At 40.9% G+C, this 25,029-nt stretch overlaps 1 protein-coding gene across 1 annotated transcript in view; it reads right to left on the bottom strand.

The window, feature by feature from the left end:
• The window catches only part of WDR41 (WD repeat domain 41), a 497,424-nt gene that overhangs the window by 435,364 nt on the left and 37,031 nt on the right, over positions 1–25,029 (bottom strand). The window contains exon 2 of the mRNA XM_078675219.1: positions 6,111–6,226. Coding sequence (XP_078531345.1) covers positions 6,111–6,226 — 116 coding nt within the window. The remainder of the gene's footprint in view (positions 1–6,110; positions 6,227–25,029) is intronic.

Raw genomic sequence — 25,029 nt, 5'->3', positions numbered from 1 at the left:
AAATGGCTCAGGATGTCACTTGGGCCCTGCGTTACAACAACAAGCAGTTAAACAACGAAAACGTATTGAAATGCAGTCTGATACATGAAAGATATATGCCCATATCCAAGACCATGTTTGTATCGACAACGAGCAGATGTTGCTTGCTGACTCCAATCTCATGGCACGATTTATGTGGTACAAGCCCGCATCTGGGCTTAAACTGACGGGACAGTCTGAAACAGGATTGTTGTAAGTGATCATTTACAATTGCATCCAAATACCCGACACATTCACGAGGTTTTGCACAAGCACTGACCTGTAAACACCCAACTAAGGGTTGGTGGAAGTTCCGACTGCCCCAAGTCCGTGGGCACGCAAACGCCGAATTTAAGCTATGAGCACGCATGGCTGCTTGGCAGAAATGACCACTGGACTTCCATATACCTTGGCATAAGTCATCCTTACTGTGATATTGTTGAACTCAGACTGGTTACATGACCAGAGTTGGCATTTGGATACAGGCACACATGTGATGGAGATCAGTGTGTAAGCAAAAAACGCTCAAAGGGCATTATCACCACAAACGAGGGTGCTGACCAAAGGGACCTTTAAAGGAGCAATTACCATTATAGACCCAAGTGCCCCTGAAAACACACCAAGATAAATAATTCATAGGTGCAATAAAAGAAAAAACAAGGTTGATTCTGACCTTCTCGACCTCCACGCCTACACAGGATAGGCCTGCGTAAACCTCAATGGTGCATATAGCAAGACGTAGTAGATCGTTATGAAAAACGGTGCTCATATTGTAGGGTAGGCATCAGTGGGTGCATAATAAAGCCAATACTGGCCATGAGCACAGCAAATCATTGGTTACTGGAAAAAGACATCAAGAGGATCTTGAACACAAGCACAAGCAACAAAAAGGAAGAGAGAAGAACTTCCTTGCTCTAGATAGTCACTATGACAGAAGGTAAACTCTCTAAGACAAAGAGACTTCTCTGTTCCACTTTTATTCTACACCAGGACTGGCTTTATCTCGAGGCAAAGTGATGTCTTGGAAGTACCTTGACACACACGGATCATACTCTTGAGTCCGAAAGTATATGTCCAGAATGGCAGTCTCAATTTGTCAGCTGCTCTCCATCAAAGGCCCTGAAGTGTTTGTGCTCGAGATTGAAGTATTTTTTATGTCGCAGTCTATTCATGTTTAATGGCTTTAATAAATTTTGAGGCAATGCTGTACTCGCAAGAGTACACATACGTTTTTCAACAAGCGCTGGAAAAGCCAATAGGTCTCACCTTTGAGATCCAAAGGTATTACCAATGGTTTAAGCTATATGATACACTAAATACAATACATATTTTACACAAGCAAAGACTTTGAACTTGTTAACGTTTGTAAACTTTTCTTGCTTCAGTGCAATTGCTATTGTAATTGAAGCTGACTTAACTAAGTATTGGCAAAGCCAACAGGTTTTGACTCTAAACGGCTGAGCTAATGTACTTTCCATTGCTTGTGTGGTACATGTGAGCTGAGTCGCACTTAGGTGTCCTGGTGAGTTCTGGATGTGGGAGCATGTTAATAATGGTGGTGAGGTTCCACTGAATTTGTTCATCCAGCTGAATCCCACTGCTCAGCTTCATACAAATGTGATTAAAATGTAATGATTTTAGAAAACGTTAGGGTGTCAGTAGAGCTATCCTGTAAACCTGTGCCATCTTTAAAACACAAAAAAGAAAAAAAGCATTGGCAAAGCCAATAGATCTGCTATTGGCTATCAGCCTTTCGGCTTTCTCTGTGCTTGTTTTGTTTTATTATAGCATTCTTTACAAATACTTTTTGGAGAAGTTGATAGCGTGGAAGCAAAAATATGTTTTGCCCACATTGTCATAGTATTGAATGGTACTGAATGGAACTAACTTCTACACGGTTATACTGTCATCCTTCAAATATTCAGATGTTTTTAATGCATGTCTTATCCACTTTCTTGGAATCCTCATAAAAGCTGTATTAATGCAATCACAGCCTAGCCACTTAATGAAGGCCTTTTCTGCTACAATCATGAGGTGGAGAGGCTGAAAGCCCTGCCCCTGCAGGACATGTTTAAATTCTAAAGCACAAGTGTGTCTGTCAAGTCTTTAACTCATCCCAAGACAACCAGCAAACATCTTCAACAGCTCAAGGACGTGCTTGATTATTTCTAGTAGGTCCTGAGTTTACAATGATTGAACAGTGGAGCGAATAAATGTGCAGGTCACCAAGTTTAAATAAATAAAAGCATGTTGAGGAAAAAATATTCATGAAGTGATTAAACATTTACCAACCAAGACTCTTTAAGCATCAGCTACTATAATTAACTGCTCAGTATAACTCCTACCCATATAGAAGCCATTACGTTTCTTCCCCCAGTGGCCCCTTTACAAATGAACCAACCTTGTTGACATGGGCTAATGAAGATATCACGAAACTGATTTATTCAAAGAGGTTATTCTTTAGAAAATGGGGAAAAAGACTTACAAATTATATAGATAAAGCGTATCCCTCCATGCTGGCTGTGCCTTCGTCAAAGCAGGAATTTGAAATCCCAGATTTAAAATTAAATCTTAAGTCAGCACAAGGGCATGATGACTCTTACAACTTGGTAAAAGACTTGCCTCAGAAATCTGAATGCCTGCAAAATTTAACAATTTACTCAATGTCACACAATAGTGCTTAGAAACCGAAGGTCTCAATGGAACAATTTAGGACTGGAGCGGACTACCTGCTACGGTAATACACGTAAAAAAAGAACAGAAATTTGTCTCAGCTTTCGCATACTATAATTACTTGCTCTATCTTGAACTCATTAAATATTTACTCATGTAACGTGAATAGTCTACTTAATTTGACCAATGAAGAAGATATACTCTGCATCAATTTCAAATTACAATTGCATAGGAAACATAGAGCACGATCCTTAAGTCATTGATTGGATGTTGATTATCAAAATTGTGCAGACAAAATAAGAAGTTCATGGTCAGCCAAAGGGGGATTTCCAATATTTGGTTCTACTGATGTTCAGTGGAAGGTTACAACAATAGATATCGGAGAGAAGTGGGCATTGGATGCTAAAGTAGACGACTGGTTATGCACCCAGCAGCACCTCTTGGTCATTATAGCCATGTACATCTCTTCTGCAATAAAGCATGGAATAGCAGCTAAATTAGAATGGTCCAGCATAAATAATATACTAATGCTCACTTCCTAATAACAGGATATTTGAGCTCTCACCTCTTCTTCCTTCATCATGAAGATGAGCAAACCTCTCTGCAAGACCAACTGTGGAACATTTCATTTCAGGATACTAATAAAAACCTATTGACGTGATAAACCTGGTGAATCGATTTTGAGTCTGCTGAATGCAGCAGGCATTAGAATACTTAATGACAGGTTTCCTAAAGATCAACCCCTGGTTAGCACTTTTATATCTTTAAAGTGAAACACCATTATACATTATGCCTCCACACCAAGTGTATCCCTGTTCAAGCATATTACTGACTACAAAATTGACCAGAGACTGTAAAATTATCACCTCCCACAAACATTAAGGAAAAAATATAAAAAGGAGCTACCACTTGCAAAGAAACAGCAGCTGGACCGTTTTTGGGTTAATCTCCTCCACGCATGTAGAGGTAAGAACTCACAGGAATTTTGAAGGATTGTTAATAACTTAGATAAAGGAAGCTGATCAGCAAATAACGCTGATCTTGCTGAACCAGTATGGAGCTCTTTTTTACAAAACAATATTTGGAAAACAAAACCTCGACGGAACCCCATGCTGGACAGGGGATAGCTCACAAATAAATATAAACACTCACTGAGTGTCCCCCCTATGAAGCCAGGTATCAGTAACATTTTGTCTAGGAAAAATGATCAATGGACCACCATCATTTAAACAATGCATTAACTAAACTTCTAAGTTCAGACACATCCTTTAGTGATACTATGCATCAAAATTTATTATACGGATACTTCTAAGAGTTTTAAGACAACACTCACACTATCGCCGTATCCATATAAATAGACAGCCCAATGCATATTTTTAAGCCAGATGTGCCAAGAGATAGTCCACTTAACTGTAGCCATAGCCTATTGTTTATATGCAGAACATCCAATGGGCTTAGGCCCATTCCTAAAGATCAACCCCTGGTTAGCACTTTTATATCTTTAAAGTGAAACACCATTATACATTATGCCTCCACACCAAGTGTATCCCTGTCCAAGCATATTACTGACTACAAAATTGACCAGAGACTGTAAAATTATCACCTCCCACAAACATTAAGGAAAAAATATAAAAAGGAGCTACCACTTGCAAAGAAACAGCAGCTGGACCGTTTTTGGGTTAATCTCCTCCACGCATGTAGAGGTAAGAACTCACAGGAATTTTGAAGGATTGTTAATAACTTAGATAAAGGAAGCTGATCAGCAAATAACGCTGATCTTGCTGAACCAGTATGGAGCTCTTTTTTACAAAACAATATTTGGAAAACAAAACCTCGACGGAACCCCATGCTGGACAGGGGATAGCTCACAAATAAATATAAACACTCACTGAGTGTCCCCCCTATGAAGCCAGGTATCAGTAACATTTTGTCTAGGAAAAATGATCAATGGACCACCATCATTTAAACAATGCATTAACTAAACTTCTAAGTTCAGACACATCCTTTAGTGATACTATGCATCAAAATTTATTATACGGATACTTCTAAGAGTTTTAAGACAACACTCACACTATCGCCGTATCCATATAAATAGACAGCCCAATGCATATTTTTAAGCCAGATGTGCCAAGAGATAGTCCACTTAACTGTAGCCATAGCCTATTGTTTATATGCAGAACATCCAATGGGCTTAGGCCGGCAGTCCTTAAATCAATTGATCTTTTCCAACCGTCAACCTGGACTCCTCTTAATATATAGTCGACACGTTTCAGCAATCTGTTTATGGCCTCTTCAGAACTGGACAAGGGAGTGTGGACCCACTTTTAAAATAACCCAAATTAACACAACCTCTAATGAATAAAATAAATGGTACAAAAGTATTAACACATGTATACTGCATTGTATTGCTTCTATAATATACAGGTGTTTTGAGCTTTATGAACATTATGGCATATATTACAAGTTACTCATGAAATTCCTGTATGTGTGGCACCTCACACGCTAGCTTTTTTTGTAGCAAACGCCATTGAAAAAATGAAAAGGCACCAACATCTGCATATTATGCCCCATTTTATGGGATGAACTCATAATAAGCAATAATTAGCTCAGCTGTTAATTTCTGATTCCCAGTCTACTGGATTTTAACAGATTCATAATTACATACGGGACAGTTCTCTCATAATGGGTTGCATGTGTCCCAATTCCAAGAGGACGTGGATTGTCAGTTCGGGCTGGACTGTTCCTACTGGAGCAGGGTCAAGAATGATTTGCATATGGCTGGGTCTAATCTGAGGTGGCATAATGGGCAAAAGAACGATGGCATTACAGGATTTTATTAAATGTGTTCTGTAACACACAACCCTGCCTGGACATTTATACTTTATTGTGACTATAATAAATATGTTGGACTGTACCTAGATACGATCAACAACACTTGCATTGAGTTAGGTCTGGACTGCTTGCCCATCTCAATTCATAGAGGAGTTAAGGAGTCTTGTGAAGTCCAATGCAGATATTTTATTTGGTACACTGGTTAGCATGGGTTCTCAGAATCCTAACTAATGGATTACTCAGTGACCCCTGAAGCTGCATTCCCAATAGACTGATCCAGACCTACACCAGAAGTTCCACCTTGAACTTGCTCAATAGGTTAAAGGGGAGTCTGATTCAACAGAATTCAGGATAGGGACTCGTAAATAAAACATTAAGAGTTCTCAATGAAAGGTCGGAATGAGCAGGTATGATTCACAGCATACATTGCAAATAGAACAAATGACAGTCTAACAGTTGTCCTAAAATCCTTCCATTTAATACAAAATTCTCTTGTCTTATCACCTAAAATATCAGAATGGCATAAAATCAGAAGATACAAAATATTGGAGTGATAACTAGCATCAGGACCACTATAGTATTCTTACCTGTATTCATCTATTTTCACTAGAAATCGCACTATGTCATGATGTCTTTTCAGCACCAGAAGCTCTGTGTATGGATTTTGGGTTTGCTCTTCTCCGGTGTTTAGTACTGGTGATTTCTAGAAGGAGAGAAGTGAAATGCACAGTAAAAGAAAATATATTTTACATACCCATGACATATTGTCATCATATTTCACAGTTCACTACAGCATTTTACTTTAAACTTTTTTTTACTTTGAACTGATCAAACTCCAATCTAATAAACTGGCAAAAACACCAAAAGAATCCCCCAAATCGCTAATATCGTCAGATGAATTCTCCTCTTTCTTCGCTGATAACATTTCGGCACTAGGAATTGAACTCAGTACCACCACCTACTCCCAACCTCTTCCTGTCCTGCCCCATTCTTCTGCACCAACCATCCTAGCCCCTCCTGAGAGCAAAGCCCACTGGAATGACTTTGAATACTATAACGAAGATACTATCTCAAAAATCCTCTCTACTTTAAAGCCAAATAACCACTTCAACAACCCGCTACCCTCCAACTGCTTTGCTGCCGTCTCCCAATCCATCGTCCCTTGCGGAACTACAATTATCAACGCCTCTCTTCAGCAAGGCTTGATCCCGGACCCTTTGAAAGCCGGGCCAAGTCCTCCCCATTTTGAAAAAACCCTCACTGAACCCAGCCTCCCCTGACAATTTCAGACCCATCTCCAATATCCATGTTTTAGCCAACGTTTTGGAGAAGTGTGTACAACAGCAACTAAGTCAGCACATCAACAACTTCCACCTACTTGTTGACTTTCAAACTGGATTCAGACCAGGGCACAGCACTGAAACTGCTATGCTCCACATCGTGGATGATGCCCTCCAAGCCCTAGACGAAGGCAAAGCCTGCCTTCTAATCCTCCTTGACCTATCCTGTGCCTTCAATACGGTCAACCATGAAAAACTACTTGAACGCATCATCCTCTCGACTCCTCCCTCTCCATGAACCGCCACATCAATGCTGCCGCCTCCACCAGCTTCAACTGCCTCAACATCCTCCGGAAGACTTTCAAATGGATCCCCTCCGACTGCAGAAAGACCATCACCCACGCACTCGTAACTAGCAGACTCGACTACGGCAACGCCCTCTACGCTGGAATCAACAGAACTCTTCTACAAATACTCCAAACCATCCAGAACGCAGTATCCAGACTTGTCCTCGGGACTCCTCGTCATGAGCACATGACCCAACACCTTTGCGACCTCCACTGTCTCCCCACCGAGAAGAGGGTCACCTTCAAGCTCCTCACCCACACATACAAAGCCTTCAACAACATCAGACCCAAATACCTCAACAAGAGAGTATCCTTACCTAAAAGATGTCGCATGCGCATGGTTGTCGGACGTACACCGTAAGTATCGGAGTCTTCCAATAACTACGGAGGATGTGGTAGATGCCATCAAGACACTGCCGAGCGGAAAAGCCCCCGGACCCGACGGGCTAACTGCAGAGTTCTAGAAGGCTCATGCTGATATTCTGGCGCCCCATATTCTAGGAATGTACGCTGAAGCGCATGACTCTGGCCGACTGCCTCCCTCGCTGCGCCAAGCGATGATCATCACACTGTTGAAGAAGGACAAACCCCCCGAACGCTGCGAATCGTACCGCCCCCTCTCCCTTATTAATCTAGATGCCAAGATTCTCGCCAAAATACTAGCCACCAGGCTACAACCCCTTATGCCGCTGCTTGTACTACCTGACCAAGCTGGGTTTATCGCTGACCGCTCTACATCTCTAAACCTGCGCACTATTTTTGCCATGCTTCATGTCCTAAACCCTGACCTGCCCGCCGTAGCGGTCCTCCTAGATGCGGCAAAAGCATTTGATTCCATAGAGTGGGGATATATGATGCACATATTGCGTAAGATGGGCTTTCCCTCCGTATTCCTCCAATGGATTCAGATATTATACACTGAACCGTCTGCGAGAGTCCGAATTGGGGCAGATACGTCCGAACAATTTGAGGTGGGTAGAGGCACCCGTCAGGGCTGCCCCCTCTCTCCGCTAATATTCACCATAGTACTTGAGCCGTTGGCCTGTAAAATAAGACAGATGCATAGAGAGGCGGCTCTGAACTTTAATAACAGACCAGTGGGAATTTCGCTGTACATGGATGACATGGTCCTATACGTCAGAGAACCGCATAAACATTTGTACTCTGTGCTGTGTGAATATATCAAATTTGGCTTGTTTTCGGGCTTACAAATAAACTGGGATTAGTCGGTCATCATCCCCCTGACGGAAATAACAACCCTCCCAGCAGTTGAATACCCACTGGTCTGGTCTGCGGACCCTGTAAAATATCTAGGTGTGTGGATACACAGGGACCCCCAGGTAGTTATAACGGAAAATTACGGCGCTGCGTATCGGGCCTTAGTTGCACAAATAGACAGTTGGCAGTGTCTCCCCCTGTCCTTGTCTGACCGCATCTCCATTATAAAAATGGTGGTACTACCTAAGTTCCTATACTTGTTTTGTAATGTACCGATCCCGCTTACCCAACATTTTTTCAAAACTCTACAGACCCAGCTATTGAGACTGGTCTGGGGCACTAAACAGCCGAGGATAAGCTGGAGGACCTTGACTCTAACATATGACAGGGGAGGATTTAATGCACCAGATTTTTATGTCTATTACTTGTGCTGTCAGGCGCACTATGCGTACTATTGGTATAAGCCACACGAATTTCTGCCCCACGTAGCAGTTGAGGAAGGGGATGCGCACCCTATACCTCTGCGCGGCATTATCACACACACCCACCGTCACACTCCCAAAGCAGAGATCAACACACTTGACACCACAGTGGCAGCCTGGCAGGCGATCGGCAGACGATCGGCAGACGAACGCAGAAGCTCCCGCTATATGCGCCCGCTATGCCACTAGAGGGACAGGCAGCATTGTCAGTTGCTAATGATCAGGGGTCTGTCAAAGCGCTCAGGGAGCCGGGTATTACACTGATGAGTGATATATTCCCAGAGGGCACGTACGCTACCGGAGACAACCTGGCCTACATACATAACCCATTCATAGTTATTAAGACAAGGAAGGTTTCTCTTTTATCTGATTTGGCCTGTATGGTTAAAATTTATTCTAGTTTTTTAGGAATATAGATAACCTTTAGCTAGAAAAATACATATTGCATTGGTAATTTTCCTTTGAATGTTTAGATCTTCTTATGCAAATAATAGCTAAATAAAACCATACTAATTAATATGTCGAATTTAAAATCCTTTGGGTTTTCAGATGAAGATTTTGAATCTATGGTAGGGGCAGCTATCAACTTTGACAATGTAAGTACCACCAATCTCGATAAAAATGAAGACCTAAAAAAACTCCTTGATCTTAAGAAAAAATCAAGAAGAATTGAATTACATGGCAAATACATCTTAGACTATCTTAAAGCAGGGGTAATTCCACAAGGCTTACAAATAAAAAACGTTCCAGGCCTGTTCGTACATATTAAACAATTCTTAGAAAGATGGTCTCTCATCGCGAACAGATGTTCAAGAGACATCATGATGTTAATTGTGGAAACGGCGAAAACAGTATTATTAGATCTAATGCAAGAAATACTTGACCTAGAGAACAAAATTAAATCATCTGATGTTATACCGGATGTCAAAAAAAGACTAGAGGAATTGGAAACTGAATTGGGTTCCTATACTGACTACCTTTTAAAACGCAAATTAGATAAATTTCAAAAAGATCTGAGGTACTATAGTAAAGAAAATGTCTACCCTTATCTGGCTGATGGTTTTTACTCCCAACCAGATGGAAATAATCAGGACCCATTCTTGGATAATAAATATAGGAAAACAACTACATTTTCCAATACGTCTGATTCAGACAGTAGTGGTAGCTCATCGCCATATCAAAACCAGGGAAATAGATATAATTCAAGATCCAGACCTTTTTTAGGGAGACGCCCTCAAAGTCGAGGGAATTGGCGACCGCATTACCGGTCACAATACAGACCCCTATACTAACCACAATATCAACCTCGTCAGTCATACCAACCACAGGGCCAATACCAACCACAATATCAACCTCAGTACCAACCCCAGTTCCAGGACCATCAACCTCCCAATTCGAACAGATATCTGGAAACATGGAATGCCCGTTATTGGAGGGAATAAAGACTATACCCATATTCAATCTCAGTAAACAAAAGTTTGATAGTGCAACTGTTTCAGTACTATCAAAAGGCTTAACATTCGTACCACACTCTGGCCTTAATAAGTTCGAACTCTTCAATGATTTGATGATTTTTTTTAGAAAAATACGCTTGAAGAATTTTTTCTCTAATTTTGAGAATAATAACATGTTAGAAACAAATAAATCAGGCCTTGCACCAAAATCAGTTTTTACCCCTACCCTAGACCAAGTAACACCTGAAATTCGCATCTTTGAGCAAGTGGTGACTAACAAACTTAAATCAGCCACTAAGTATATACCCAACACTCCCTTTAACATCTCTATTCAAGAACATGGAGCCCTAAAAGAACTGAAAGAGTCGACAATGACTACTATCAAAGGATGCGATAAAGGTGGGGGAATAGCGATTTTAGATACCTCCAGATACATTGAAAAAATTGAGGAAATGCTAAGTGACATAACATTCTATACAAAAATCACTAAAGATCCAACTGCTAAGATCAAACAGAAAATACTTAAGTTGACTTCGAAGGCCTTAAGTAATGGTGATATCTGTGACAAAGAATTTGATTTCATGAATATTGATAGACCAAGAATGGCGAGCTTATATGGCCTCCCAAAGGTCCATAAAAATGAGATAGATCCTCCTTTCCATCCTATTGTGACAACCATAGGTAGTGTGACAGAGCCTGTGTCAAAATATTTGGACGCGATCCTAAGGCCACATATACCTGCTATACCGGGTTATGTGAAAGACACTGGTCACATTATAAATCAGCTGGAAGGTACACCGTTTCAACAAAATAGACAATGGCTAGTTACATTAGATGTCGAAAGCCTTTATATGAATATTCCGTATGATGGTGCCATTATTGCAACTCAATGGTTTATCGATACTTTTGAGATTGACTGTAACGCCAACTTCATTTTAGACTGCCTAAGGATAGTCTTAGAAGACAACATCTTTGAGTTTAAAGGTACACTCTACCGACAAACCAGAGGCGTCAGCATGGGGGCCTCTTGTGCACCTACTATTGCCAACATTTATGTTGCATATTTCGAACATAACCATATCTTTAACGAGATAGCGCCCTTTTTTGAATCCATTTTTTATTGGTCACCTTACATCGATGATGTAATCTTCATCTGGGATGATAACGAAGACATGCTAAATGAATTTTTATCTTGGCTAAATGCATGCGATAGTAACCTTAAATTCACATCCCATATCAGCAATAAAGAAATGGAATTTCTTGATATTATGATTAAACATGATCAGGGATATCTCTTTACCGATCTATTTGTCAAACCAACTGCCCGAAATACATTACTTCACTACCAAAATTTCCATCCGTCGAACCAGAAAAACAGTATTCCGTTTACCCAATTCTTGAGATTGCGACGTAACTGTACGAAGTTAAAAGACTATGATGAGCGAGCAATAACTATGAAGGAGAAATTTGAGGAACGTGGATACCCCCATAGACTTGTCCGCGAATCATTTAAACGGGCCAGATTTTTTGACCGCCAGCTCTTACTCCAAGGCAATCATTCAAAAAAAGACGATCATCTAGTCTTTGTGACTAGACATTCTCTTTTGAATGACAAAGTGCGCCAGATTATATACTCTAACTGGCACCTGCTTAATGTCAATAAATCTGAACAAGAAAGGCTTCCCAAACCACTTTTTGCCTATAAAAGAAACAAAAATATAAAAGATCTGGTGGTTAGATCTAGAATGCCAGCCCCAAAAAAACTTGTTCAGAGAAGTATTACAGGAGACAATCCTATAATTGGAAATTTTAAATGTGTGAATTGTAGAACATGCCCACAGGTAAAAGAAGGCAGCGAATTTACATTTAACAACGTAAAGATAAAGTCCACAACTATGACCAATTGTAAAACACAAAATGTAGTCTATCTATTAACCTGCCCATGTAACAAGGGATATGTGGGTGAAACATCACGCGCTGTTGGCAAAAGAATTACGGAACATAAGTCAGCAGTACGGACTAAGAAAATGAGTGCTCCTATAGTATCTCATTTTATTGAGAATGAACACTCACCTGAAGACCTACAGTGGTTTGTTTTGGAAAACATACAGACTAGAGAAGGCCTCTGTCCAGACAAAATCCGAAAAAAACGTGAAGTTTTTGGGATTTTTACTCTTGATACAGTAACAAATGGGTTGAATTCAGAAACCCCATGGGAACAAGCAATTATATGATAAAAATACTTTGTCTATTCTCAGTCATATATTTCTGAAAGGTTTGTTCCCCAGTTAACATTTGATATAACGATCCACCTTACTTGACCCAAATAGATTTAGAACCGAATTACTGCAAACTTCCCTTAGCTAATGAACTCTAGTCCATGTTTAACATGTTAATTATATTTGGAAAGCCCCCTCCGTAAAAATTCCGCCATAGGAATTTATCATTATATAAGTTGATCACAATTCGTATTTTTGTTTTTATCTTTGGGAGATAACGTTGGTTTCCTTTACGTGACTCTCGATATACGATCACTGTATATACATTTTTTATAATCATAATTACGTGGAAACATGAGTAGGATACACCTTTTTGAACCGTTAAACTCCTTTGTTCAAAATATGACTAATTTCGTTTGGTCCGCACTATCACATAGTTCATTTCTACATCTAATCTTTAACAATCAATTTGGGTTCTTCTTTCTTTTTTCGAAGAAAATATATAATTTTTAAATATTGGTATTTATAACTCACATAAAACATTTTTCTGCTGTTTGTATAATCCTTACGTAGAAACTTGCGATTATATATTTTTTGGCACACTAGTATCCAGAGGTCTTTTTGACACAGTCCTCTTTCTACGCTGACGTATATCTAGCACGAAACTCTTAGTTAGATACGTCATTGGTTAGGCGACGAAGTTAACCTGCAAATTGTTTACCCGACCATAGTCCTTTCTCTATATCAACGGACATTAGGTAAGAATCTTTTGGGCCGAACACGTCATTAAATATGCGACGAAATCGATCGGTTGATTGCAATCATCTGATTTCAATTAACGTTTGAAATCACGTATATATAACGCGATCAGTAAGCTCTGCCCTTTAGGCTTTTCCAACTCGGACGGCGGCACATCGAACACAGAATCCCGGTTATTTTGAACAGTTTTCTTTTATCCTTGGTAAGTTACTCAACGAATTCGTCCGTTATGGATCTACTTATAATCTTTCCCTATCCCCAAACCTCAATTTCATTTATTTAATTTGTAGTTCCTTAGTTTCGTTTTCATTTATTTATTTTACAGTTCCTTGTGATTTACAAGATGGCGTCGATATATCATGGCGTTCTTCCAATATTAATACCTTGATGGAAACCCCCTTGTAACTAGCGTTTTCCCACAATAAGGTAATTCTTTTTTTGTTTTAAAGGTTATTTACCACAATAGAGATATTCTTAACACACATGGAATGGAAATTACCAATACCGTTTTCCCTCCCCTTGTTCTGTCACCTATGCAGATATCTATAAAGACCCTCCATCATTCAGGAAGTGGTATAGCCGGATAAATAGTACTAGCTGTGGGAATTTCGGCACGCTAGACATCGATATTCATTATTTACTCTTTTTATCAGGTACATTTCAATGCTTATCTCCATGCTCATCTGCTTATTGGTATAACAAATGACATCAGTTACGGTAGTGCAACCCCCATACCCTACCCCTTTGGGTTAAAATTTGCTGTTTAAATAAAATTTAGATGGACATGGGAATAGGTTTAATGTCTCTGAACTAAGCATTAGTTGCCTTGCTGACCGATGTAATTAACTATACTGGTACAGCTTCCTATCTATATTAGATAGGACGAATTAGTGATATACATAATAAAAATAGGCGTTAATTAATATTCATTTACTTCTAGACTTCAAAAAGAAATCGTACTGACCTTCTATGATATGGAGGTTTAATATTCTGGATCATTACCTCCAGTGATTTGTTACAGATCACTTTTCCAACGGAATAAGAAAATAGTAAGTCAACATACAGTTTCTTTTCATGACCTGCAATAAAGACCTGCAATAAATAATCAACTTACTAAACCATACATTAGGCCTTTATCTGCCTTGTTTATTGCTTTTTTGGTTTCTCCTTTGGATATGCTGACTTTTCTGTCTGAAGACAAAATAATGCTATTCTTGGCACATGCTTATAAAGGTTTTTCTCTATATAGCCTGCAGAGAGGTCCATGTATATATTTTGTCAACAATGTGTTGTTTCCCTTTTTTAACCTTATAAAAAAAATGATGAATATGTATAAAAAATAAGATTTGTGAATGTTAAAATATCCTAGATAAAATCAATTTATCAGATAATATAAAATGTCTAGCTGTTGTTCTAAGCAATAAATATATGATCAGTTTACTATGGATGTAAAAATATGACCATACCCATAGGTGTTTTTCTGTTCTCTTTTTAAAAAAATATGTGCACTGTATAATAATGTACACAACTATATTTTTGATATAATATCTTTGAAAAAAAATCTCTTTCAGTGTTCGTCTTCTTTATATATTTTTTTGTTGCAAATGACGGTCTCCTGATGAAGGCAGTGGCCGAAACGCGCGTAGTGTTACAACCCACCGCATTGCCAACCTCAATAGCCTACTTACCAACTGGTCATTTGATTTTGATTGTTTCTTTTTTGTAAAAAAAAATTTCTTTATGTGTGTTGTCAATCTCAATTCAAAAATGATATCAAATATAACTAAAATGCAAAGATAATAAGAAAAAATGTTTAAATAAATTTTTGTAAAAAATCAGTTAGTTTTCTACGTTGTTGTGTACTTTATATTGATACAGATATTCACCTTATGGTAAATGGCTTCCTTGATATATTTTGTTTGCTACTGTCCTCATTTTCCACATAAACTACATACATAACCCGACACTGTTATTTCAGTTCACATGCTACAGACTGCGGAGCGCCATAAAAGATCATTATGCGTGCTTCCCGGAAGAACCCAAGACTCTCTCTGCGCTACAACCGATACTCCTTGCACCCACAAAACGCAAGCTGGTCACTAAATTATACAGGGCCGTGCAGAAAGACACGCCACACAGCTCGACTGCAGGCCTGGCAAGATGGAATGCGGACGTTGAGGAGTGGTTGACGATCTGCTCGACAACGGGACGCTTGACATCCAACAGTAATTTGCGCATAATACACCTCAAATTTATACACCAAACGTACCATACCCCCCGGCGGCTGTGGAGGATAGGGTTGAGGGAAACTGCTAACTGCAAGAGGTGCGGGATGGGGGATGCAGGTTTTATACACCTAGCGTGGAACTGCCAGCGGGTCTTTCAATACTGGGAAAAGGTACTCGCTCTCATTACAGGTATGACGGGTGTGCCCTTGGCTAACACTCCAGCATTGTGCTTACTAGGTCATGGCCAGAACTGCGGGGGGCTATTGGAAAATTTGTTCAAGTGGCATTGCAGTTGGCAAAGAGGCGTACCTTGTTTACATGGGACAGCAGACTATGTCCGGAAACGGACAAATGGCTAAAGGACATGGTATATTGTCGAGACCAGCTGGAGACTTGCGCTGAAGAACTGCCACAACCCTCACGACCCAGGGACATATGGGCACCTCTAAGAGAATATCTACTGTCTCAGGTTGAGTTGGAGTCGGACTAAAATTGCCCAGCATGTTAAACCCTGGTACATGACTGTTCCCTGGCCGTAGGTAGCGCGGCACCTATTTGGTATATACGCAGATGTTTTTTTCCCTTAGGAGGGCATATGGGTTAATTCTGTTATTGGCTTGGCATGTGAGTATTCTCAAACGAAACGATGTGACATGATCTTTGGCACGGTTATATGGTTTCTTTCTTTAGGTTGAACGTTGCAGAGCATACCATTATTGTATAGTAACAAATGAAGATAAACGCATTTTGTATAACTACTATATGCTCAATAAAACTTATATAAAATAAAAAAAAATAAAAAACAAGAGAGTATCCTTCCATGTACTCAAGAGGAACCCCCGCTCCGCCGACCTCGCCCTGGCAGAGGTCCCCCGCATCCTCAGAAACAAAACCGGAGGGAGAGCCTTCTCACACATCGCAGCAAAGACCTGGAACAAGTTCCCAGTCAACAGCAGACGCTCCCCGACCCTGCACAGGAAGGACCTCAAGACCTGGCTTTTCGACTGACCCGGAGCCGCTCTCTCCCCCCCCTCCCCCCCCCTAGTGCCTTGAGACCCTCACGGGTGAGTAGCACGCTTTACAAACCCCTGATTGATTTATTGAACCAGCTGAGGCTGTGCCAATGAATGAAGAGATAGCATGGCGACCAAAGAACTAAAATTAGCAATATGAGAGAAGGAGGTTTAGGTGGAGTGGAGTACGTTAAGGCTTGGCTATATGGAATCAAATGGGTTTTGAGAGGTGAGAAATAAGGCAAACATTTGAAGGTAAGCCTTTCCAAGGCTTTGGAGAAGAATTGTCCTGGACAGCTCATCTGTACCTTTCTCAAAAGACTTAACTCACTCAAAACTTCATCTATGCTCTCATCCAAGCTATATATCTCCCTATTTTTGTCACAGACATTACAGAATGAGATGGAGCAACAGTTGGTTGGGATTGATTTGTTTTCAGAAGAGTTATCACAGCTGACTGTTAACAGAGGGTAGTAGTTGGAGCACAGACATTCAAAAGAAAAGCAACCTATCTGGTTTGGGTAAAATCATATCCAAATGGTGGCCCAGAAGTTCCATCACAATATCTCAACAGATGCAAGAGGTCAAAACCCCTCAACCTAGCCAACTTGACAGTATCAGCAGAAGTAACACTGAAAGTTAGAATAAACAGAAAACTTAACTCCGCCAACTCCCCCAGAAACCCGTACGAGGGAGATAAATGTAACCACCCACCACAACATGCTCACCCGACCAGACCTTCACCTAGTGGCAAAACCCACTGTGACCAAAATTTGAGCTAATAATCTTAGGTCAACCACAATCCACCCAACATGATCACGCATAACCAACTGGGTAACTCCTATTGCGAAGCAAACCTCTCTTTAAAAAGGCAGAAGGTTGTACAAGGAGTTTGCCGATAAAGACATACATACAATACAAAACAAAACCACCATAATACTCCAATACTATCTTTATTCGTAGTTACATTAGTTTTCTATCAAGGTCTTGGCTGCTGGGACAATTGGTACAGGTTTTAGGGTGCAGAACCCTACATGTGAATATGTTATCTGGTGACATGGTAAATAGGTCACTGGATAAAATATGCACACATATGTTAGCACATGGTAAATACGGCCCTTTTCTTTTTTTATTTCTACGAACTACAACATCCACAAACATTTTTGGGTTTGCAAATGTCCATTATCAGCCTCATTTTCTATCACCCATCTTCACAGGAAGCGACATGGTGGGTTTTCCACCAAAACGGTCTTTAACCCCTTCTACGCTCATGACGAGCTCAGCCTGTCATCAGTTACGCCTCTCATACGCTCATGACGAGCTGAGCTCGTCATGTAACGCGGTTTTCCGCAAAAGTCAGCGCACAGCGGGAAAACCGCTAGCGCGCATGCGGTTAAAAGAAGTCAAGCAAAAGGACTGAGGGCCACATGCATCAAAGTAAGGAATTGCAAATCCTAAATTGCGATTTTTAGGAATCGCAATTTAGGAATCGCAATTGCCTATGCATGTAGGTTTTGCTAAAATATTAGCAATTCCTACACATTCCTTAATTGCGAACTGCAAATTGCGATTCGCAATTAAGGAATGGCTTCCCTTTCATTCCTATGGGCCTAGAGGCCCATAGGAATGAATGAGATTGCATGCACAATTTGCGAGTACCAAATAGGTACTGACAAATTGCTCATCCAACTTGAAGGGTGCAAAAAGGCCACCCTGATGCACCCCAAGAAAAGGTAAGTATGCACTTGTGGTGCAAACACATGCCCTTAGGGGATGTGTGTGCACCACAATTCACTTTGAAAAATGCATTTATTTGCATTTTTCAAAGGAATTGCAAATTTCCATCAACTTGAAGTAGATGGTAATTTGCGATTCTAAATTGCGGAAAAAGCAATTTGCGATTGCCTAACTGCATTCGCAATTAAGAAAATCGCAAAAAATTGTAATTTCCTTAATTGCGAATTGCAAAAAAGATACATGCATCTCAAAGGGCCATTTTGCGATCGCAAACGGACGAAATTTGCGATTCGCACTAACTGCGATCGCAAAATGGTTTGATGCATGTGCCCCTTAATTTAATATCATCCATCTGCACAGAAAATGCCACCACAGCAGTTCCCATCATCCATCTGCACAGCAAATGACATCACTTCCTTCGCACTACTTCAAACAACTCTTCCGGACTTCACCCGGGCGTTCCCATCATAGGGCAGAATAGGCAAGGACATTGTATTGCCTGTTTCATCCTGTTAGGACCAGATCTCCTGTTCCAATGAAACTTACATGGCAAGATAAAATCATGTGCATCACCCTGCACCCCACATTGCCAATCCTCACACCCAGATTTAAACCACCTGGGCACAGTACTCAGACAACACATAGACCCAATTTCATACACAGACCACAAACCACTACACACCCTCAAACTACAGAACTCATATTCCAACTCATGCTCATTAACTTTCACTCTGCAGTACTCCATGCACCAACCATTCTAGAACTCATCACCTGTCACAAGCTTGATGCCCCCGTCAGTAACATGATTCATGCCACATTTTTGCTTACCCTACATATTGTTCTTACAACAGGCAACAGCATCCATTGTGTGGACCACGCACATAAAAAGGGATGAAGCCTCACAATTATCCATAAGTCTCCCTACACCCAAGGCACACAAGTAAAACTCAGTTCCATGGAACTGCTGGCATGCCATTTCCTACTCTCTGCAATTCAGACAGCCACCTTCCATCTCATCTACTTTGCTTCCGGGCTGAACAATGTCTTCATTAATGAATCCTCAGATCTCCTCATCCATCTTACATGGTGGCTTAACTTCCCAGATAACACAAGCTCAAAAAATTCAAGCAACATCCAATTCAACCTCATAATTATGCTCAGTGTGGTACCGAATGTAACACAACCAAGACACTACAAAGGCCACATCCTTGACATTTATCTTCTCAACTTCCTCAACATTCAAATGCAAACCATACATACCCCTGGAAAGGACATGTCACTATGCCATTCCTATCTGCCTGCTCAGTGTCCTACCAACAAATGAAGGTCAACACAAAAAAAGGAGACTAAACCTTCAGATCTTTCAAAGACTTCTCCTTAGACAACCTGACGCTTGAACTCCTCTCTCACCCTACCAACTTACCAATGTCAAGTATTACGGACTCCTAAAGAAATTTATGCTAAGCCCTGATAACATTGCCAACTACCATTTATCAGCAAGATCATTGAAAAAGCGGTCTATGTTCAACTCCAAGATCACATCAATGCTTACCATCATCTCCTGAAGACGTGGATGTCCAATGCCTACCTGAAGCTCAACTCAACAAGGACAGAATTCCAGTTATTCACCAACAACAACAAACTAAATACTGTACAAACCGAGCTCAATGACAAGAACCTTGAAGGCTTCAAACCTCAACTTTCACCCAACACCGAGTCACTTGGATTCACACAGGACACCAACATCACCCTCAAGCAACACACTGCCAAAAAACCAAAGACGGCCTAGTACCAACTCTCTCTTCTAAAGAAAGTCAAACCTTTTCCCATACTCCATGACCCACAAGACTCCACACTGGTACCGCTTAGGGGCATCCTATATGCTATTGCAAGTCTTATCCAGGCCCTGAAGAAATATTATAACATGACGCCCATCCAGATAGAACTCCATTGGCTCCCTTTACCGGCCTGCAACATCTTCAAAACCAGCTGCATCATTTACAAAACCATCAGGACCAGAACCCCCGCTTATCATGTAGACAAGTTCATCATTTCTGGTCGTTCTTGGCACACTGCAGCCACAACACTATTAGACCGGCAGACTAACAAGTGTAAAAAAGAAATTCAAAAACAAGCCAACAGGCCTTTCCATCTACGCACCCAGTATCTGGAACAACATCCCTGTATTCATGAGGACATGAGGATTGCCTCAGGGCTACTCCAATTCAGGAAAGAATTGGACTCACCTCTTTAAAGAACACTACATTACAGTGCATTAACTGTCAACACCCCAGGTCATCTCCCATTACTCATTCACTTTATAGTTGTCTTTCAATGTGCAGCACTCCGCTACCTTTTGGTTAGGTGCAATCTATAGAAATAGCATACACATGCATACATACATCCTGTTAAGAGGTTCCCATAACCACAAGTGTAAGAGAAAGAGACTGATAATTCCTCCACCTAGCCCACCTATAACAATCCAGAGGAAAAAAATCATAACCTTTGAAGCCTTCAGCAGAAAAACAAGCAACAATCGTCCTAGAAATGCAAGATTTCGAACAATTCGTGAACTCACTGGAGTAAAAGCCATGCTACATACTCACAAAACATAACTGTGAGAAAGCTGAAAACAAAATATCATTATTGGTCTGACCACACTTGGATCTCTATCAACAATCTTTACATGACCACATAAAAGCAGAAGGAAAATTTACCAAACAATCCCAGGGCAGCAGTGGTGTGGTGCTTAGATAAAGGTCCCCTGGTATTTTTCAACAAAACATGACAATAGGTAGAGCACCGAGGCTAAATCTGAACTAATATCAAGCACTTTCGTACATTACTTTATTAAAATATTTCAATGAAAGTGAGTAGCCACCAGACAACAGAAGAAAACAAGCAGAAAAGACAAATAAATACAGTATAAACAGAACAAGGCAACCGTGAAACCCCAGGGCTGCAAATTAGAATGAAAAAGGAGAAATCCGAGTTGTGGGTTAAAAAGATCAGTGTAGACTCCAAAGTACACAACAGCTATCATGCTGGGGATCAGAGCAAATAAACTATAATACAAGTACTCAACATATGGCCAAGTTAAAGGTCACCAGTAGCTTGCCAATCAACAGACCTCAAGAAAACACTAGCGAGTCAAACTATGTAAACATCTCTTAAATTTCTGCAATTTAAAAATCATAAAGATCCCAAAAGAACTAATTATCAAAAAACACCTACTCCAGCGGTTTTTCTATTTTCACTCATTATAAACATACACAATATCAGCCTATCATTACTCAAAACAATGAACTAGAAGGTGCTGAGCACAGTCAACTGGATCAAAATATCACACCACCAGTTGAACTATGTGCAGTTAGCTATTTGTATAAAATATTCTATACATCACTACTGCAAGATTTGGTCCGATAGCACAAACATCTTTTTCTTCCACAGAACATACTATTTTGACACCTTTGTTCAAAACATAGTCAGCAGACCATACAAACTCGCCTAACTTTAGGCCAATCCTAAATATCCCATTTCCAAGTAAGATCCAGGAAACACAGGCCATCCACCAATTTCAGAGATTACTTTAAATAACATCTTACTACATGGATAACATGTACACCTGCTCAGAGAAAAATGGTTTTACTAGAAAACAGACAAAATCTATAGAATGCTCTAGATGAGAACCAACTGACATTCCAAATCTAACTAACTCTACTGGCAGGATACAAAATCAACAGGACACAATATGACAGATTGCTAAAAACTGATATAACAGCTACATTACTTGATTTGATTTGATTTATGTTATGTTATGTTATTAGTTCATTTTTATAGCGCACGGCTACTCAAAAAGAGTGTCCCGGCGCTTTTATTGGAGAAGGCAAAAGACAGCTGCAACATAATAACATAACACCAAATGAAAGACTAAAAGAGCAGTGAGCCAGGAGTTCAAGAGAGAACGGCTACTGAATAAAAAGCCACGTTTTAAGGCCCTTCCTAAAAGCCAGCAAGCTAGTGGCTCCCCGCAGGGCCAGCGGCAAAGAATTCCATAGCTGAGATGCCAGCAATCCAAAAGAGCGCCCGCCAAGGCGCGCTTTCTTTACCCGAGGGACAACAGCAAGGTGCAGGGATTCCGACCTCAAAGACCTGGTCGGATGATAAAAGACCAGTCTCTTTTGGAGGTACTTAGCTCCCTCCTTGTGAAGAGCTTTATAGACCAAGGTCAGAGCCTTAAAGGCGATCCTCTTGCGAATGGGCAACCAATGTAACGTTACCAGCAAGCCCGAGGCACTAGAGCGCCTACTAAGGCCGAAGATTGCCCTGGCCGCGGCGTTCTGCACCACTTGAAGGCGCTGCAGCAAGTACTCTGGAAGGCCCAGGTAGAGAATGTTGGAATAATCCAACCTGGACCCAATCAGAGCCTGAACTGTCAGCGTCCTATGTTCCACGGATAACAGAGGAAGGAACCTCCGCAGCATCCTAAGGATGCCAAAGCACATGCCCGACACCCCCAGGATCTGAGATTTCAGGGTTAACCTGTTATCCAACTTCACCCCTAGATTCTTTGCAACCTGAGAGGAGCAGGATGGAGGGAACATATCCCGTGGCCACCAAGTCTGCCAGTCAGGTTCGGTGTCACACCCAAAGAAAAGTACTTCGGACTTGTCGGAATTGCACTTAAGGCTGTTTAGATGGAACCAATGAAAAACAGCCCCAAGGCAATCCCGAATACTCTCCCCATCAAAGTCGCCTCCTCTCGTACAAGAGAAGAGGAGCTGGGTGTCATCCGCATAGGATACGATCTGGGCACCATGCGACTCCACCAGTGCCGCCAACGGGGTCATAATGATGTTAAAGAGGGTCGGGCTCAAAATAGAGCCCTGAGGGACCCCGACTCCCAAAGGCGGCATCACGGCGGAATCAGGCGGGGCCCAGATCGTTTGCCGGCGGCCGGCAAGAAAGGAAGAAAACCAGTCGAGCACCGTCCCCCGTATGCCTATCTCGCGAAGTCTTGCGAGAAGACCATCATGGGGAACGGTGTTACAATTTGAAAACAACAACAATCACCCTAAGGCATCAAGGCGCTAAAGACCGGCTGTCCAGAAGAGACTTGAAAAAGAGATAACCCCAGATAGATGCTAGGCCAAGAAAAGGCAGGTCTTAAGTGAAGTGGGCCAAAAGGCGAGAGGAAGGGAGTTCCCAAGTTTGCTAGCTGACTGAAGGGGAATCTCAGGAGTAGCCCTAAAGTAAATTAGAGATTTCCTGATAGAACAGAACAAATAGGCCTGAATAGAAGCACATCAAGATTGTGCATTAAAAAGTTGAAATATGTACTACCACAGGATTTGCCCTGCCCCACTTGTCTTAGGGATATAAATAACTCATGGCTCACGTTATAGAACAATACCAACTCCAGATCAAAACTTATGCAGACACTCCACGTGTGTGGAAAGAGGAGTGGAAAGATAAGCAAACAACACTGGAGCACGTCATTTTCTCTCATAAAACAAATGGCCCTATGCCTAAACTGTTCCCCAAGATAGAGATATACTTGGTTGCTGCCAGGCTGCAGAATCTGCTTCCATTTACTTGAACACACCACTTAGGATGCCCTCCCACACCAGCTAAAACAGCCAGAAACGAAAATATGCTTTGGTCCTCAGATTCTCAGGATCATCCTTCCTCTATGCCTGTGTTACCATATTGTCAATCTGTTAATCATCTCATCAAGCTAATAAACAACCTCTCAGTCTATTAGGACTCATTCACACCTGAGAGGACTACAGGATCATCATCAATGACGTCATTGATGCCAATAATCATCATCAAGCTCCTATTACAATTTATAATATATAATGAGCCAGTCAAACTCCAAACAATACCATATTAGTATTCAAGCTCTAATCATTTGATCAAATCTGTTTAAGTAACATGGCCCACCTACACACAATGGCCAGAGGAAGACAGTAAGAGTGCAAATCCAGATCCCATCCCTCCTCTCCACTCCATCATGGAGTGTTAAGAAAAAGTACATGAGAGCACTGTCTGTTGTATCCAAAGATGGCATGTATCTTGAGTGTACCTTCGCCCCAACCTAAGTCTAGTGGAATCCAAGCAGGCCTAAAAAATTCCTTGATGTGTATCTACTTTACTTATGAAGTCAGAAACATTCTCAGTCTGTCTTCTGAACTGCAGATGAGCCTAGCTGATTGTACATGGAACCTCCGGCCAGATGTACTAACCTTTCATTTGCAAAAAGTGGTTACGCGTAGCTCATCAACATTTTGCAAATGAAATCAGATTTTGCAAACCACCTGATTTAATAATAGGTCAGTACACAAAATAACCATTCAGAGTGGGCCACAATTCTATCTACCTCATCATTTTTCATGAGGGGGGTCACAAATTCCAACTCACTCCAACTGGATGCCTACACAGGAATGGTGGCCTGTTGGTGTCAGCAGAGCACCGTGTCTGCGATCGCTTTTAAATAACAAGCATTTGCAATGCAATAGGTCTCACATTTGCAAGACTTTGAGCTACAGGCATTGTATATGACAATCCTTTTATATATATTTTGGTTTTGAAAACATAAATAAAAGGCATTGTCATTTACAATACCAATAGCTTAAAATTTCGCAAATACGAGACCTATTGCATTGCATTGAGTGTCACATACCCGCAGTGGCCATACAGTGAGTTAAGCGAGCCGTGCTGCTCGATAAACCTAATGTCCATGTCTATAATCGCATAAAGCCCTCCG

Source organism: Lissotriton helveticus, chromosome 2_1, assembly GCF_964261635.1.
Source record: "Lissotriton helveticus chromosome 2_1, aLisHel1.1, whole genome shotgun sequence".
Lineage (NCBI taxonomy): Eukaryota > Metazoa > Chordata > Amphibia > Caudata > Salamandridae > Lissotriton > Lissotriton helveticus.
Note: the sequence above shows the minus strand (reverse complement) of the source record. Positions and strands in the feature narration are given on the sequence as shown.